General features: G+C 40.3%; 3 protein-coding genes across 3 annotated transcripts; 1 reads left to right on the top strand and 2 right to left on the bottom strand.

Annotated features, from left to right (window-relative positions):
* Nucleotides 1-2185: 2185 nt before the first annotated feature.
* Nucleotides 2186-3511, top strand: MONOS_7798 (putative nucleophile aminohydrolase; the record flags this gene model as incomplete). Its single annotated transcript, XM_067878150.1, has 5 exons — nt 2186-2440; nt 2510-2566; nt 2648-2833; nt 2890-3002; nt 3122-3511. The coding sequence occupies 5 exons, from the start codon at nt 2186-2188 to the stop codon at nt 3273-3275; spliced, it is 765 nt and encodes a 254-aa protein (XP_067726584.1). The 3' UTR covers nt 3276-3511.
* MONOS_7799 (putative methyltransferase TARBP1) lies at nt 3429-13508 on the bottom strand (the record flags this gene model as incomplete). The annotated part of the gene is made up of 3 exons (XM_067878151.1): nt 3429-3667; nt 3816-13402; nt 13464-13508. 3 exons carry the CDS (start codon nt 13506-13508, stop codon nt 3610-3612), a joined length of 9690 nt encoding a protein of 3229 aa, XP_067726585.1. The 3' UTR covers nt 3429-3609.
* Nucleotides 13509-13781: 273 nt separating this feature from the next.
* On the bottom strand, nt 13782-18592 carry MONOS_7800 (kinesin 16; the record flags this gene model as incomplete). The annotated part of the gene is made up of 4 exons (XM_067878153.1): nt 13782-15648; nt 15968-18264; nt 18331-18393; nt 18473-18592. The coding sequence occupies 4 exons, from the start codon at nt 18590-18592 to the stop codon at nt 14238-14240; spliced, it is 3891 nt and encodes a 1296-aa protein (XP_067726586.1). The 3' UTR covers nt 13782-14237.
* Nucleotides 18593-18712: the final 120 nt, after the last annotated feature.

An 18712-nucleotide genomic window follows, 5' to 3' on the forward strand; every position in this document is an offset into this window, starting at 1 on the left:
TGTTGATTGTTTTTTTGTGTGAAAACTCCTTTTGAACATGTAATTTCCACATTTCGTGGTTCTTGTCAAACTGGCAATTTGAATAACTTTCATTGAAAAAGAGCAACATGGCCTGACAATAGCATCTATTGATTTGATTTTTCATCTTCTTTTCAACTTCCTTCATCTTTTTGATCTTTGGTAATTTCCCAGCTCTGTAATCGCTTTCCATTTCCTTCATTTGGAATTGCACTAATTGGTTGATTTTTTATTTCTTCATTGAAAAAAACATGAAAAGTTGTTCTTCCTATTTCATTTCTTCGTCTGCCTTTGCGAAACGTGAGATGTTGTTTTGGAGCCTGAATATCAGTTTTATGAAAGAATAAACAAAAAAGATAAAAAAATTACCAGAAAAAATAAAAAAAATAAAATAAATAAGTGAAGATGTGAAGAGAAACAAATTTTCAAACATAAACCCTTATTTAGCGTTTTTGCTTCATTCAAGATGCTTTGTTGTTAAAATCATCATTCTTTTCTTGAATTAATTTTCCCATCTCATTTCGACTTTTCTTGATTGATTCCTTTCTTGGAAGCAAGAGAATCATTCGCCTGTTCAATTCATTTTTTTTAAAAAAATCGCAATATCACAAAGAAAGATTCTCACCAAATATGAGTCGAATTACAAAATAAACAAAAAATTAAATAAGAATTTAAAAAACTGAATCAACACAAAAAACAGCAAACCGATAATTCATCAGTCAAGATTTTGCAAAGAAATTGTTTTATCAAAAAAGCTTCTTTATTCCCCAATCATTGAGTGAAATAAAGAAGAATGAATATCATTTCCCCAACGTTGAAGATACAAGCATGCCAGCATTGTTACTTCCATCGAATATTTTGCCTTTTATAAACCTTGAGATAAATTGTCTGATATTTTTGAGCAACTGCAATCGGTGGCTGTTGATCTGTTGTGAAAAAGAAAAAAATACTCATGAAATGCACATTTCGAATACAATCAATCGATAAACCTTGAATTAATTCTCTTTTATCTTCGTTCAGAGATTCCACGTATTTGTTTCCACAAAATACTGCGACGCGATCTCTGGTGGAATGCAAAAATTGTGCAGAAACACAAATCAACTTCCTTGATCAATCTTCCTTGATTTCTCTTTTTTTCTCTCAGAACCGAAAAGGGATTTTATCTTGACCCAATCAACAAAGCCCAAAGAATATCCTCTTATATTTCAATTTCGATCTCAAACAGCTTGTTTATTTCAAGTTGCTTTTCTTAGTTTTGACGGATCTTTGACCAGCATTTGAGATGCAAAGGAGACATTAATGCGAGTTGAGGCAAACAACCAGATTTCGGAATAATGATTTTATAGGAATGTGTAAGTGCATCCAGGTTGATAAGAGTCAATGCTATAGAAGCCTCACAGCTTTGCATATGGTCATTATGCACCTATGTCGGATATTTCGACAAGAAGTCATCTCAAATTACCAAATAATGCAAAACAACTTGAAAATATGATTTCACATCCAAAAACACCTTTTCTCACTGAATGTTACCAAGTGCAAATTTTCGTATCACCGCAAACAGGGACGAAAATTAACACGAACTGTGTATTTTCTTGAGCAACAAGCCAAGAATGGCTTCAAAAAGATATCTGTCACTGTCCTTTCGGTTTGCAGAAGTTAAAAATTAAAGAAATTACTCAAAATTGTTGGATGTGCATTTCTTTCTTTGAAGCGCATTTCTTTGGTTTCTTGTGTAATTTCCACAGAGAAAACCGAATTTTGAATAAATGAAACGATCTGCGAATCACTGAAGAAATCCACAATTTGCACGTGCACAAAGCAATTGAGCAATAACGCTCATCAATACTTGATAGATGTGTATTTTTGTGAGAATTTTGTTTCCTTTATGTAATCGTTTTTGTTTTGCCTAATCAAAATAAATACAAAAGAAACATCAAAATGATTTTGACAAGCTGGCTTTTGTGCAATAAAAACAATTTTCGCAAAAATTACTTTTTCAAGACGTATAAAGTTCTGTTCCAGTTAGGGTGTGCATAAGAAATATTTGGTCAAGTATACATGATTAATAATAGTGGATGAAGATGATTTGAATGAAGTATGAGAGGTAAAATATTATGAGCTTTTTCTATCGAAAAGAACAGAAATTTTCATTTTTGAAAAGAATATAATGGTATTGATCAAATTTTTTATGACAACATCTGCAGTCGGAGCGGGGTACGATTATTCAACATCAACATTTAGCAATGACGGAAGAGTATTCCAAGTGGAGTATGCAATGAAAGCAACAGAAAAAAGCGGAACTGCAATTGGAATTAAATGTGTTGATGGAGTTGTTGTTGCATGCGTAAATTTCCAGATCTCTCCTCTTGTTGTTCCATACTCACAATCTCGTATTCTTACAGCAGCGAAATCAATTGGATTGGTATTATTTGAAAAACTTAATATTTTCAATGAAGTGTAAATTGCTATGTTTCTCCGTTATTAACCTTAGGTCTCTGCAGGGCTTTTGGCGGATGGAAGACATCTTGCATCACATTGCAAAGAAACTGTTTGCTTGTAGAATTTATCTTTTTGGTTGTTTTTAAGGATTATCAATTTTGCTCAAATATTTCAAAAAAAAATAATTCAGGCTGCTGATTACAAAAAGAATTATCACGAGGATATTCCAGTTAGAGTACTTGCGGAAAGGCTTTCAATATATCTTCAGCAATTCACTCAATTTGGAGCATATCGCCCATTTGGTGTATCCACAATTATTGCTGGCTATGATGATAAGCCACAGTTATATTCAACAGATCCTGCAGCAACTCTTTATGTTTGCTCTTTTTTATTTAACGATCATTGTTAAAGCGTAACAATTGCGTTTTTAAGGGATATAATGGAGTGGCAATTGGAAAAGAAAAAGCTCAAGCAAGAACAGACATAGAGATGCTTCCTTTGGATAAACTTACGTGCGAACAAGCTGTGAAAGAAGCAGCAAAAATGTTTGCCTTTTTATCATTGAGTGAATATATGAATATATAAAAATTGAAATTGTTATTTCATTTTACAAAATAAACAATATGATTCTTTCTTCTTGTTTTTCTTTCATCATTGATTGCAGTTTGTATGGCCTTCGCCACGAAGATGAAAAAGCTTTTGAATTGGAATTTGGATGGGTTCGCACGACTGACAAGATCTTTGGTAGGGTTCCTGATGAATTGAGAGATCAGGCAATTGAAGAAGCAAAAAAATGGCTTGAAGAGAAAGACGAATGAGAAATTCACAACTCGATGTTGTTCTTTTCTTTGCCATGATTATTTTTTTGTTTTTTCTTTTGAGTATTTAATATATTTTGTTAAAACTCAATACAAAAATACACCTTCTTTCTTTTTTTCGCAACTCACAATTTTTCTTTTAGCTCCCTTAGAAGGGCGATGCAGAAATTCTGGCATCGTTTTTCATTATATTTTTCCACATCAAAAATCATCGCAAAAATGAAGTGAAAGTGAAATGAGCTTATAAAAAAATCTTTCTTTGGGCACATATTTAAATTGTTTTTTGCCATAATTGTGCGTTCGCTCCTTCGTTTTCAATCGAATGACGATTTTTTCAAACTCCTTTCCTTTTCATCATCTGCTGTGTATATTCCCATATAAGAATTGAAGCACTGTTGGTTGCAATCGCATGCATTATTTATTCAGTGAAAATTTGTTTATCATAATTAATCCAAATAAAATTGGAAAAAAAAAATTATGAATGAGTTACAAGAAATGAATAAGTAAAAAAGAAAAGAGAGAGAGAGAGAGAAAGCAAACCTAACATGCACATTGAGCGATCTGATCATTCCCAATTGAGGAATTTCTATGCATTCATCAACTGCATTCAAGCATTCCACCGGGACGCCTTCCTTCTCCTTTCCCAGCAGCACGACTGTCTTCTCCTTGAACTCGTACTCATCCAGCCTGACAGAAGAAGAAGTCTGCTCCAGCGCCACAACCGCATATCCCTCGTCCTTCCACTCCTTCAGCCGCCGCACAATATCCTTCGTGTTCAGCTGCGTCAACGGCAGCCAGCGGTCTGAAGTGACACAAAGCGCCTTGAAGATCGGGTCTCTCACAACTGACAGATCATTCACTGTCATCTCTTTCGCCCCAAACACCTCGCACGTGCGGCACAGCCCACCCAAATTCGGCACTTTCTCCACAAACGACGCCACAACAACAAGCGGCTGGCGGTTGCTGCGCGCAAGTGAGGCTCCAACAGAAGAAGAAGAAGAGGAGGAGGAGGAGGAGGAGGATAAGCTGGAAAGCATGGCACGAGATGCACCCAGCGCATCGTAAGGCGCCGGCACAGGCTTCCGCTGGATGAGAAGCAGCGACTGGCGGAACTCGCTTGTGGGAGCAGCAGGTGAACTTTCATCTTTCTGCTGAGAATGCGACGAATTTTCCGCTTGGGATGATTGCGGGGCCTGCTTCTTTGTGAGCGAAAGAAACTGCTTTGAGTCTCTTGCGCCGACTTTAACGCTCTGGAATGTGTTCTCTCTGACAGACTGCAGAAGAGCTGCTGGGTCGAGGCACACTGCAATCGGGTGCGTGCGTAGAAGAGACGCTCCGCCGTATTTCTGCTCAGCAATGATGCAGTCCGGGTTCGTTCTGTAGAAAGCGAGGAAAGGCGAAATTAAGCGCTGAAGTGGAGTTTGGTGGAAGTTACTGAGAGAAGATTTATTTGGAGAAGAACATGAGATATCCTGTGATGCACGTTGGCCTTGTGGAAATAGAGAGGACAGCATAACTTGAACATAAGTCCTGACATGATTGATCTGCGATGCGCACCAAGGCAAAAGATATCTCACAATCTCTTCTTCATTCCTCGTTTCCGTGCTTCTATTTGATTGATCTTCATCGCAACTGTCTTTTGCCTTCTTCTCAACAGTTGTGCTTCCCAAAGTTCCGTTCTCTCCAAACTGCAGCAGGAGAATAGCAATGCGCAAGGCAGACGAAATAGGCTGCGCTTTCATTGTGAAGTCTGAAATGATTGGCAGAAGCACTTCACTGGAATCCGACGGAAAGAAGATCAAATATGAAGCATAGAACATTTCAATGTAGTTGCGCACCGTCACCAAGTTGTTCTGAACAACCAAAAAGAAGAGTGCACGCGACTTCAGCAGAGACCGAATTTCTGGATGAAGCACAAACAGACACAGCGAGCACAGCGCCTGCCAAATGAGAAGGCGGCGCCGATGCAGCTCGTCGTGTGGAAGATACAGCACATTCGTTCCAGAGGCGATTGTCGAGCCGTCTGGCTGCTTTTCTGCTTCTTTAAGCAGTTGCTTGACAAGCTGAACAGCAAATAAGGACACAGATTGTTGATATGAAGTGTACAACAGAGAAGAATCAGAAGAGGCTGGAGAAATGTTTATCACACAGTCTTCTTCGATTCCATTGTGTTGCGAAAGAACTACATTTGTCCCGCTGTTTCGAGAGAGGAACGAAAGAAATTCTAAAATTCTGTGTTGTGCCAAGCGAGCCTCCAGCGCTCCTCTCTTGTCACTGACCATCTGTTCAATGTAGGACTCATTGAAAACAAGGCGGTGGCTCAAAAAAGAGGAGGAAGAGGACGCTGAATAAGAGCAAGACTTTCCATTGTGCTGATAGCAGATGGCTGAACCAAGTGCTTCACAGCTGGAAAATAACGTGTCAAATCTCGAGTATAATGTTGTGCCATCTTCGTTAATGCTTTCCACAGAAAAATCTGGTTTGCATTTTTCCTTTTTCACATCACGCGTTTTCTTTTCAGATGAACGTTCACTTTTCTGCTTTTCATTCGAATTGCTTTCATCAGCTTTTTTGCTCTGAGTCATTTTGATTTCTTTTTCTTCTTCTTTGTCAGATCCATCAAAAATGCTTGAATCGCTCTTTCCTTTCTTTTGCTGCTCCTTTTTGCTTTTTCTTTCAGCAGATTTTTTTCGAAGATTCACTTTTCTCTCCTCTCTTTTCTCTCTTCTCGTTTTGTGGATTCTTCTCGAATCATAAATCCTCTCTGCCTCTGCGTGCTCATCAACAGCCTCACCATCAGAGCAGCTTTGTTCTTCTGCCTCATCTTCTCTTCCTCCTCCTCCTCCTTCTTCTTCTTTCTCCTCGATCTTCTTTTCCGTTCTTCCTTTTCCTCTCCAGCTGCTTCCATCTCGCGCCATCAGATCTCTTCGTTTCCTCTGCTGCCCAGTCAGCCCATCCTCTGAATTCTTCCTTATCTCTTCTGCATACCCACTCTCTTTCCCTGCATCTTCTCCTTCTTCCCCTTCTCCATCTCCTTCCCCGTCCCTGTTCCCTTCATCATCTTCATCATCCTCAGATCCATTGTCAAATGCCTCTTTGCTGCCTTCATCGCTTTTCCTCTTCTTTCCCTTCGCTGCATCGCTGTATTTTTCAATCAGTTTTGACATGATTGGTGAAAGATACATCTTCTTATATCCAACTCTCTCTGCACTGAACTCTGGGTGAGGTCCCCACATCGACAATTTCAGCACAAAAGGCAGCAAAAAGGGAGAAGAAAGAGAAGGATGCGCCATCAGCGCTGGCAAAAGATACTCAATCACCATCGGAACAATTGTTGTCATTGTACTTCCAAGCTGGAGAAGTAACATGAGCAGACGAACATGTGGTTGAGTCTCTTTCATTTCATTTGAGGATTCAGAAGAAAGCTGAGATTCTGTTTGTAAATGTTCTGAGTCACCATCATCATTTTGATCATTTTCACTCACACATTTTCCACTCAATTCGCTTTCGTTACCTTCTCTTTTCCATCTCGCTGCATCGAACATGTGAGGAATACTCATCACAGCATCGCTGAAGGCAAATGAAAGCGCAGCCGCAGTCAGACTGGGCAGGTCATTCGGCCTCGCTGACTGGAAGGAGATGCAGCAGGCGTTGATGACATCGCTTGCTAAGGAAAGAGGAAGGGAAGGGATTGAATTAGGATTTGTATTTTGAATGTCAAGTGAGGTTTCAGAAGAAGAAGAAGAAGTTGATGATGAAGAAGAAGAAACAAACGAGGCAAGCAGAAGAACGCAGTTCAGAACAGCTGGCAAAAGCTCTGAGGATCCGCTTTCGATCGAATCAACTGCTGCTTTGTGAATTGTAGACACCAGCTGATGAGACAAAAGAGAAGAAGAAGAAGAAGAAATCTTTTTGTTTGTCTCAAGAGATTGAGAATGCTGAATAGAATCAAGTTGATTGGCAGAGCCTTTATTCAATGAATGATCTCTCATTATTCCTGTTTTCTCTTCCATTTGCACTCCCTTTCCAGCTCTCATCCTCCTCATCATCTCGTTCCCTTTCGCCTCCATTTCTCCACTTCCCAAATCTGTTGGCGTTCTTCCTGTTTCTGCAAACGCAGCTGCTGCTTTATCGAAAAACGCATCTCTCTTGCTCATCTTCTTTGCTGCCTCCAGCGCATTGCTTCCTCCTCTGAACAAGCATAAAAGATCAACCTCTGAGGGAAGGATATTTGAGACAGACAGAAAATGGCGAGGTGATAAAATGCCCTGTGTGGCATTCTGCTCAACCACAGAAGGAACAAGAAGCAGCCTCAAAGTGCAGATAAGCTGCTGGTCGATTAAAAAGCCTTTCACCAATTTTTCGCCTGACAAGTTCAGTTTTGTTGATATGGAGTTGGAGTTTCGGATGAATGAACGAGAAAGAGAAACAAGGAGCTCTGTGAAGAGAGCAAATGATTGAGAAAGAGGGATAGTTTGGGTGGATGTGACTGTAGAAGATGAGGAAGAAGAAATAAAGGAAGAAGAAGAAGATGATGATGATGATGATATTAGTGAAGATGAACTAGAATTAATGATGTGTTGAATGGATACAGCGAATTCTGATAGAAAGTTGCAGAGAAGAGAAGGCTGAGAAAGGATGTATTTTGAATCAGCTGAATCTTTTTCTATCAACTTTGGCATTGGATTTGATAGGCTTTGTGATTCCTCGGTTTTCTGTTGTGTTCCTAAGGCATTCTTAATGAAAGAAGGGATGTAAATAGACGAGGAAGACGAGTCATCTGTGGAAGGAGAAGCAACAGAAGAACGAGAAGAAGAAGAAGAAGAAGACGGTGAAAGATTACATTCCGCAGTTGATTTTTCAAGTAATTTACAACAATTGACGATTGATTGGGACACAGCCACAGACAGAAGAGGAGCAAGAGACAGGAAAGAAAGATAGCACATTTTGAGATCAGAAGTGGAGAGAGACGCAAAAGCAGCATTTAATTCGTTTGAAAGTGTGATTGCTTTGTTTTGTGGTTGAAGTGAAGAAGAAGAAGAAGATGATGATGATGATGATGATGAAGGGGAAGATGGAGAAGGCTGTTGAATAAATGAGGAAAGGAATGAAGTGATGGAATTAACAATGTTAGAGGAAGAAGAAGTTGATGATAACGATGATGCATTTTTGACTGGCAAAAGAAGAGATGGAAGAGAAATCTGTGAAAGTGTGGAGGATGCTACTTGAACGACAGAATTTAGCAGCTCGTCGAGTTCAACTCCAAATGAAGACAAGAAATCTTGTGTAAAAGATGAGTCAAAGAATGTTGAAAGAGCAGAAAAAGAAGATGAAGCTGATTTCAATTGAATTGCTTGCTGATATGTTTTCTGTGTTTCTCCAATCTTTTTCTCCTTCCTTTTGTTGTTTCCACAATTGTTGCTATTTCTTCTTCCATTCTTCCAACATGTCAACAGAACTGTGGAAGAACACACGAAATGCATAACACTCAAAATTGCCTCTGAAACAAGCGAAATGTGCGACAGGGAAACGCCTTCGCAGCTGATGAGCTTCGAATACGTCGAAAGCAGTCCTTCAACAACATTCCTTCTGAGACTCAGCTCAGAGGAAGAAGAGGAAGAAGAGGAAGGGGAAGAAGAAGAAGAAGAATTGCGAGAGGAAAAGCGGAGAAGAGAATGCATGAGATACAAATGAACAGAGCAAATTGAGTTAATCAGGCGTATTTGAATGGAATGTGTTGAGTTGACAGAAGAAGAAAGAGAATTTAATGCTTCTTTCTCAACTTTATTGTCACTTTTGCATTCACGACCAACAGCATCATTATCTTCATCATCATTATCTTCATTATCAGAACCCCTCATTTCAACAAACTCCTCCACCATTTGCAAAGGCACTGCTGCACACAGCTCCAAAAGCAATGCAATGCAGCTGTTGTGAACATGCGGAGACAGAAATGGCCTAAGTGATGCTTCAGAAACAACAGAAAAAACAGGGTTGAGCAAAGAATCAAGCAAAGAAGTGAGTAAAGAACCAGAAAACGAATCTGGAAAAGAATTTGGAAAAGAATTGGGAAAAGAATTGGGAAAAGAAGAAGAAGAAGAAGAAGAAGAAGAAGAAGAAGAAGAAGAAGAAGAAATAAAAGAAGAGCCATCAGAAAGAGAAGAATCGAGCATTGTGAAAGGGAAAAGGAGAGAAATAATACGAGCAGCACGGCGGAGTGTCAGAGAATGATCGACAGCTGAGCTGGAAAAGGAGTAGTCGACAGTTGTTGGTGGCGCACTTGATAAAGAAGAAGAGGAAGAGGAAGAGGAATGTGAAGAAGAGGAGGAGGAGGAAGAAAAAGAAAAAGCCTTCACTTCAGCAGCTGATTGAACATTATCTGCTGGTAGCACATGTGCTCCTTGTACTTTCTCTGCTTCATCTTCGTGTTTCAAAGCCATCTCATTCTTTCCCTTTGAAGCAGTTGGCTCAAATGTGTCGAAATCAAAGGGATTTTCATTTTGCAGTGCGTCAATCATCTTTTTCATCCCTTCGACCACCCAACTTGTCAAAAAGGAAGTATGTTGCTTGCATTTTCCATTCACTTGAACTTCTTTATAATCTCCTCTTTCTCTTTCTTCTTCTTCTTCTTTCAAATTCCTTCTTCCACTTCTTATTCTCTCAAACTCTGCACAAATACGACTCACTGGTCTTGTCACCTTCTCCAACAGCATCGCCATCTGCAGATGAAGATGCGGCTGCGTGCTGAGCACTTGCTGAGGAAGCAAACTGAGCACAGAAGACATCTCAGCAAAGGAAGGGCACAAATCAATTGGATGAAGCCAAAAGAGATTGGGAACTGGAAAATGCTCATAAATCCACTCTGTGAATTCACTACATCCAATTTGGCTTTGAAAAGAATGAGTTTTGGGGTTTTTGATTTCTGCTCCTTCAATTCCTGTGCTTGAACTTGCTGTTGCTACTGCCATTTCTGTCAAATACTTGTCATTTTCTCCATTTTTCTCTCTAATTTTCTCTTTCTCCTTCTCCTTCTTTTCCTTCATAGCACACATTATCTGCTCTTCCAGCGCCTTTGGAAGCGGAAGCACGTTTTGTAATGCAGCCAGCAAGCATCGATAGACACGAGGCGCCGAAGTGACTGACAAAACAATGGGAATTCCTGAGGAAGACAGGAAAGAGCGAATAATACGAAGGAAAGAGGAGCAGAAGCTGCGCCAGGATGAGAGGGAGGAGAAGAGGGAGGAGGAAGAGGAGGAAGAAGAAGAGGAAGATGAAGAAATCGAAGGAGAATAAGAGGGAGTTGAAGAAGAAGAAGATGATGGTGGTGGTGGCGGTGGTGATTGCATAAATGAATCAGAGGGAGGAGAAGGAGAAGAAGAAGAAGACAAAGAAAAACACGAATTTGATGGTGAAGGCGATGTGGATGACAAAATCCATTCCAAATGGGGAGAAGCCAGAAACTCAGCCAGAACACACACAAGATGCAGACTCACAGGTGCTCCCTTGGCGAACGTTCTGTTGTTGTTCTGTCGAATCTCATGGAATATTTCATTGTTTTCTGAGGTTAATGAAGAAGAAGAAGGAGATGATGATGATGATGATGATGATGATGATGATGATGATGATGATGATGATGAAAACGAATCTTTACCTGAATATTCATTTTTACCAGCGGATTCACTCAAACCTAACTGTTTCGCATTCAATCCATCTCCCTTTGAAAGAAGAAGAGGAAGAGGAAGAGGTGGAAGAAGATCTGATTGATACGACTTCAGCCAAAGTGAATCGTCAGTGTGGAAGGCGAAGCACATGCAGAGCGGACGGGATGAGATCTGAAGAGAGTTCTTGTGTGTGGAAGAGGATTTTGCGATGTTTGATGAGGGATAAGAATGAGAAGAAGAAGAAAGAGAAGAAAGAGAAGAAGAAGAAAGAGAAGAAAGAGATGAAGAAGAAGAAGAATATTCTGAATAACTTTCTTCTTCCTTCTTCTCTTTCTTCTCTTTCTCCTTCTCTTTCCTCTCTCCATCATCTTCATCGAATTCCGGAAGAAGAGGCAGTGCAATTGGCTGGTCGTCGTCTAACTGCATCACTTTCAATGACTGCGCACAGCTCATCCGCTCAGCACACGACAATACAAACGCCCTCCGTTTGAATTCGATTGACATTTCAGAAAGGAGTGAGGGAGAGGAGGAGAAGGAAGAAGAGGTTGGGAGAGATGAAGAGGAGGAAGAAGAAGAAGATGAAGAAGAAGAAGAATATGGAAATACAGACTGCATCTCTTCTGTGTTCAAAGAAGGTGACAGCATCAGAAACCTCAGCAAAAACACGTGTATTTCTTCATAAAACGATCTTTTGTAATGGGCGTGCTCATTCAGTGCACTAAATAAGTAGTTCGAAACAAACGAAGCAGGCAAACGGAGTGCAACGGGCGAAGAAAGCGATTTGCCGGCAAAATTGAGTGAATAAGTTCGTTTGGAGAAGAAGCGGTGCTGTTCTCTTTCGCTTTCTTTCTCATTTGAGGTGAAATCTTCGTCTTCATCTTCGTTGTCTTCTTCTTCTTTATCATCTTCTTCTTCTCCTTCTCCTTCCTTTTTCTCCTTCTCTTTCCCTTTCCCTTTCCCTTTCCCTTTCCCCTTCACTTTCTCCACCTCCCCGTACGAGCCAATGATCTTCCTCATCATGAACTTCTTCACTGCCACTGATGGGTGCCTCAGCCCTCTCAGTAGCAGAAGACACACCCAAGACACATGAAAAGCAGAACAGCAGCACAAATGCTCAATCTCCAGCCAGAGCGGAGTGTGAAGATGGAGAAGCGTCTCGTTCTGCCCGCGGTAGATGGTGAGGAAGGCAGTCCAGAGAGAGTAGTCGAAGGGGAGAGAAGGGTGAGGAGAAGAAGAAGACAATGAAGAAGAATTTGATGATGATGATGATGATGATGATGATGACATAGAAGATGAATTATTCTTCTGTAAATCTCCATTCATTTCTGTGTCTTCTCCTTCAAACGGGAAAAGAGGAGACTGAAACTGTCTCAATTGTTCCATTTTCGAATGGAAATTCGGTGCGAATTCAGCCGCTTTTTCTATCAAAAAGCAAGAATGTTTTTGGACTTCAGAAGAAGGATGGAGAAGAGACTGCTGGATGATGATCCAGAAATCAGTGGAGAACAGAAGAGAAAGAAGAGGTTTGTTTGGCGGGAATGAAGAAGATGATGAGGAAGAAGAAGAAGAAGAAGAAGAAGAAGAAGAAGAAGAAGAAGAAGAAGAAGAAGAACCCATCAAAGATACCGTTGCTTGAGCAGGCGAAAGGAAAGGATGAGAATAAAAGAACGGATAAAGGCGAGTTAATGCCACAATCGTCTCATTCCATCTGCTTCCTCCTCTTGTTATACCAGTTCGGAGCACCTTCCAGAGCTGGAAAAGAGCAGAAGAGAGAGAGAAAGAGGATGAGACGGAAGAAGAAAAGGAAGAAATAGATGATGATGAATGTTGTGCTGATCGCTGGTCTTCGAAAACTGAAAGAAAGACGAAAATTGAAGGAATGGCAGAAGAAGTTAACAAGTTAATGATTTGTGATCCGCTTTCAGTCTCCAACAGAGCCATCAAAGAAGAATAGCTTTCAGCAATCAAACAGAAAAGCATTTCTTGTAAGTCGAAACAAGGCTGACGTAAGGTCTGCGTTTGAGAAGATTTTGAATTGTTGTTTTGGATCTGTTTTGAAAATGAAACACATAATTCTCCTAAAATGTGAAGAGTTAAATCAAGAGGGATTATTCCATCTGGTTTGTTATCATCTTGTGTCTGCTCATGCTGATCGTGTAAATTGAGTTCTATGTCTCGATGTTTTGAATTTCTGTCTTTTTTATTTTCTTTAATATTTGATTTACAATCTTTTTTTGCTTTAATCTTATGTTGTGCAGTATCATGTTTCCTAATAAATGGATTAGCCAATGAACATTTCAGTGTTTCCAGAAATTCACGCGCGAAATCAATATTTTGCTGATTAACTCCATAAATGATTTCAGAGATGCTTTTAACAGCAAATTGTGTTAATTCATCGTCGTGAGCATATTTTAAAAATAAATCGAGACAGAGCTTCTGTGTCATTTGTAAGGTAGTTATTGTTGCCTTTTCAAAAAAATAATAACAATATTTTATTCAATATTTCAAAATTTATAAAAAGTCATACTCCTTCAGATAAGCATCTCTTTCTGAGTAAAGCCAAGTATATCATCAAATTTGATTCATCTAATGTGCCAGTTGATTTCTCTATGAGGCTTTGAATATATTCATCTTCAACCTCAGTATCTTTAAAAAGTGTTTCTATAACATCCAGTTTTTCTGAAAGCAGAAAGGGATGTCCTGATTTTGTTCCAGAAATAAGAGATAAAGTGTACTTAAAAAGTTGATCAAAAGTTGATGTTTTATTGTTCATTTTTGAGAAAATTGAAATATTTATTTTTTGTTGATCAACATCAATTGTTCCCATTGCAATATTATAAAGTTCAATTGAAATCCAATTTTTTGAATGCACATGATAAGAAATGATTATCCTACAAAAAAGCAATGGCACATAAAATACAACTTGACGTGAAAGAGGTGTCGCAAGTAGTGTACAATTTAGTGAAATGTTACATAAATTTATTATTTCTTCATTAAACTATTAACAAAATTAAATTAATCTATTAAAAATAGCAACTAAAGACTAGAACAATAAATAAATGCAACAAAAATAAATTAACATTTGAAAAATATACAAAAAATATAAGAAGATTTTTCTCAAACACCATTTCATTGGATCCAGTAACAATCATTGCATTTTTTTATTTTAAAAAAAAATGAGAAAAAAGTAAAGAAAAATAAAAATAAAAGACAAAGAAGAAAGATTAAAGATTAAAGAAAAAGAAATATTAATAAAATAAAAATAAAAATAAAAATATTAAATCAAAAATAAAATTAATCCTCAAGAAGTAGGATCACTTTCTCCTCTTCCTTCTCCTCCTCTTTCTCCTCTTCCTTCTCCTTCTTCTCCTTCTTCTTCATTGTTATCAAATAGAGTTATACGAGAAAGAACAGAAGATGCCTTCAGAGGAGTAAATGAAGAGGAAGGCTTATGTTGTGAAGGGGCAGAAGAGGAATTTTTGGAGAAGGAAGAAGATAAAGTTGGTGGGTTGATAGAAGAAGAAGAAGGGGAAGAAGAAGAAGAAGAAGACAGAGAAGAAGAAGAAGAAGAAGAGGAAGAGGAAGGAGAAGAGGAAGAAGGTGATGTTGATGAAGTCGAAGATGAAAGAACAGAAACAGGTTTTTGTGTTGACAGGATGGGCGGAGAAATAGGAGAGGTGCCAGGAGAAGGCGTCGGAGAAATAGAAGAAGAAGAAGAAGAAGAGGAAGAATTTGAAGATGAGGAAGAAGAAGAAGAAGAAGACGTATTTCTAAGAGAATCAGCAATGATGGGTTGTTTGCGAGGATTAGGCTGAGGAACATAAATAGAAACAGGAGGAAAGAAAGAGGAAGGAGAAGGAGAAGAAGAAGAAGAAGAAGAAGAAGAGGAAGAAGAAGAAGATGATGATGATGATGATGACGTGGAGAAAGAGCTGTTAAGAACAGAAGAAGCAGTTGCTGGATCTTTTGAATTGGAAGAAGAAGAAGAGGAAGAAGAAGAGGAGGAGGAAGAAGAAGAAGGACCATTGTTATTATTATTATTATTTGATATCATGCTATTTCTCTTTGGCAAACGAGGTGATGTGATAGGAGATGAATGATAAATAGGAGAAGAAGAAGAAGAAGAAGAAGAAGAAGAAGAAGAAGAAGAAGAAGAAGAAGAAGAAGAAGAAGAAGAAGAAGAAGGCGCAGAAGAAAGCTGAGAAGAGAAAGAGGAGTAAAGAGGAGCTTGATATAGAGAAGTTAAAGAGGAACGACGTAAAGAAGAAGAAGAAGGGTTGGAAGAAGAAGAAGAGGAAGAGGAAGAAGAAGAAGAGGAAGAAGAAGAAGAAGAAGAAGATTCAGGTGATGTAGCAGAAGAAGAAGAATTTGAAGAAGAAGGCGAAAATCTGTCAGAACCTAAACGAGGTGAACGGGAAATGTATGGAGAAGAAGGAAATGAGCCTGGTGGCATGTTTGAAGAAGAAGAAGAAGAAGAAGAAGAATTAGATGAAGAAGAAGAAGAATATCTTGTCGAAGAATACGGCGAAGACATAACAGAAAGCGAATTCTGATGAAATGAAGAAGACGTAGTTGAAGAAGAGGCAGAAGATGTGCGTGAATGAGGTGTGGTGGGTGTGGGACCTGCCCCACGCAGAGGAGGAAGAGGACGCATCAGAGAAGAAGAAGGGGAGCTCAAGTAGATCGGGCTGTCGGGAACGGGGCCGGCGGAACTGAAAAGGGGAAAAAAATAGAAAATAAGAATAAGAATAATGAATGAATGAATGAATGAATAGTTGAATAAGTGTATTTGGATGAACAATGAAAGAAAGAGAGAGAGAAAGAAAGAGAAAGTAAGAAAGTTTGATAAATGCAAAATTAAAATTGAAATCAGAAAAAAAAAATAGTTTTTTTTTTTTTAATGTTAAATAAATAATAATATACAAATCGAAATAAACCATCTTCATCCACATCCACAAAAATACACAAAAATACACAAAAAGACATAAATATACACAGAAAACATATTCACATATAAACACATTCACATACCCCGTATTCCTCCTCAAAGCCGAGTGTGCCAACTGCAACTCCTCCCTCAGCTGCTGCACCGACGTCACTGCCGTATTCGACTCAATCTTCAGTCTGTGCGCAATCGCCCTCAAAACCTCTGGATCGTCCTCTTCATCCAAATAATCATCAGAAATGGGGAATGACCCACCATCCATCTGACTCAAATACGATGACACAGAAGACGCTGACCCCAGCCCCCTCCGCTCAGAAAGCGCATATCGCTCTCTGTTCAATGGAGAGCCTATAGAAGTTGCCATTGGCGTTCCCATAGGAGTTCCCATAGGAGTTCCCATCGAAGGCCCAATCGACGTGTTCAGCGGAGAACCTACAGAACCCGTGGACATGGAGCGATAATGCCGCATTTCTCCGTCTTCTCCTCTTCTCAACGAGGACGAGGCAGAGCCTGTGCCATAGACAGAACCAGAGCCATAACCAGCTCCAAATGAATTCGGCTGCCGCATCTGCAGCATCGCCCCGCCTGCCACACTCGCTGTATACTCTTTACTCATATCTCCTCCATACATCATTCCACTTCCTCCTCCTCCTACTCCTCCTATTCCTCCAACCCCTCCTCCTTCTCCGTTCTCCATCTCCCTCATCGCCAGATGATCTGCCAGAAGCGAATTGGCTGACTGCAATCTGAGCTTCTCGGCAGCCAGCTTCTCGTTCTCTGCCAGTATCATCTGCAGCTGCATCTGCACAGTCAAGTCATCAGACTCACCCGCTCCACTCCCCAGCGCGGAGAAGCCCAAAGGGTTGGCTCGCATTAAAGAGGAGGAGGCAGAGGATGAAGGCGCTGTTGTTGAGGAAGACGAGGAAGAAGAAGAGGAAGAGGATGAATTTGCCAAAGGATTTGATTGATTTGAAGAAGAAGACGATGAAGCAGAAGACATAAACGAATCTGCCTTGTTGATAGAAGCTCCAAAGCTGCGAGGGCGTGACGGTGTTGGAAACATTGGAGGTTCAGACATTCTTCGCTCCCCCGTCACCCCCACCCTCGCTGCCTCCGCCCGCCAGTACTCAATCTCCTTCTTCAGATTCCTAATTTCCTCTCTCATCTTCTCCATCTGCGCCTGCTGCTCTCCCAGCCTCACAACAGGCGTGTTCTTGATCGACTGCACAGCCTGCGCATACGTCAGAGTCGACAATGAAATGCCCGCAAACATCACAGACGGCGTCACACACGCCACCATCAGCGCTTTTGCTGTCCCGCCCAGCGAATCCTTCAGCAGCGACGTCAGCTTCGAGTCACGGTAGGGGATATACGGCTGCTTCGCACACAGCGCCTTGATCACCGTGCCCAGCGTGAAGAGGGACTTGTTGATCGCTGCCGTCTCCTTCTTGTTCTCCGCCTCCGACCCTGACTGCTTCAGCCGCTCAGAGCCAGCCAAGTCCACAAACGTGATTTTTCCCCGCCGCAGCACAGACGAGCGCGCATTCAGCGATGTGCTGAACAAACGCCCGCTCGCTGCGGGTCCTTCTGTTGCTGCCCCCACCCTCATTCCTCCTCCTCCTGTTCCGCCTGATGAACTCCCAGCTGTTGATCTTCCTGTCACTCCTCCTCCTCTGCCTGTTCCTCCTCCTCCACCTCCACCTCCTCTGGAGAATGAGCCTCCTCTTCTCACTCCTCGTCCGCTCCCTCTCCCACGCGGTGTCCGCATCGCTTGTCTTTCCTGCTCCTCCTTCTGCCTTCTCTCTTCCTCCATCTGTGCCTCTTCTTCAGGCGTCGGCCGATGCTGCACTGTTATCTTCAGCGTGAGCAGAGCGTGCGAGCGAGACGACTCGTGATTCAAGTCATGCGACGCAACATGTCTGTTGCGCGCCCCCTTTTCCAGCAAGGCTATCAAATCTTCCCGAGAATAGCATGTCACTGTTGTCAGTGAATCAACATAAAATGTGCTGCCTCTGTGCCGAAGATGCTTAGGCTCCTTTTTCTCTATATCGGATATCAAGTCGAATATTTGTTCGTTGTATATTTCCATATAATTAGCTGTAATCGTGTAAAGGTGCTCTGGATGCAATTCAATTTCATTAAAAATGTAAGATGCTGCTTGAGGAATTATTCCATCAGTTGGCAGTCCATAGCAACGATGTTGTTCGATTTCATCCAAAGTCTGGGGCTCTGGGCCTGATATTGTGTATGTTTTACCTGTTCCTGTCTGCCCATATGCAAGAACTGACGCTGAATATCCTTCATTTAACACAGCATCAAGAATGTCAACAATTCCAGAATCCTGGAAAAACTCTTGTTGTGATGTCTCTTCACCAAATACTTTCTAAAAAATGGATTTACACAAGCTTTAAAAAGACAAAAACTACTCAATATTGAAAAAAATACAAACCGAAAAGCGAAAACTATGGATTTGATAATCTGCGACCGCAGGATTAGTCGGAGGGATAACCAACTATTTTTAAGTTGTTCGTATTGGAAAGAATATAACAGTTGATTAAGCTTGACGTTGAAGTAAATTGAATTCACAATACCTCAATTGTGCTATCTGATGTTGGTGTGACACATATTTCATGTCCTGCTTCATGACGCGCTAAAGGACGTATACGAATCATAACTTTAATAGCCTCCGATTTAACAGGCTGCCGCGACATGATTAGCTCCAATTACAAACAAACAAATAAAAAGTCGTTGAATAGAATAAATGAATAATGGAAAATCAAATAACAAATTTTTGTTATTGCAAAAGATTTACAACAATTTTACACTTATAA

The sequence above is a fragment of the Monocercomonoides exilis genome (genome assembly GCF_001643675.1).
Source record: "Monocercomonoides exilis strain PA203 chromosome Unknown scaffold25-1336746, whole genome shotgun sequence".
In the NCBI taxonomy this organism is placed as follows: Eukaryota; Preaxostyla; order Oxymonadida; family Polymastigidae; genus Monocercomonoides; species Monocercomonoides exilis.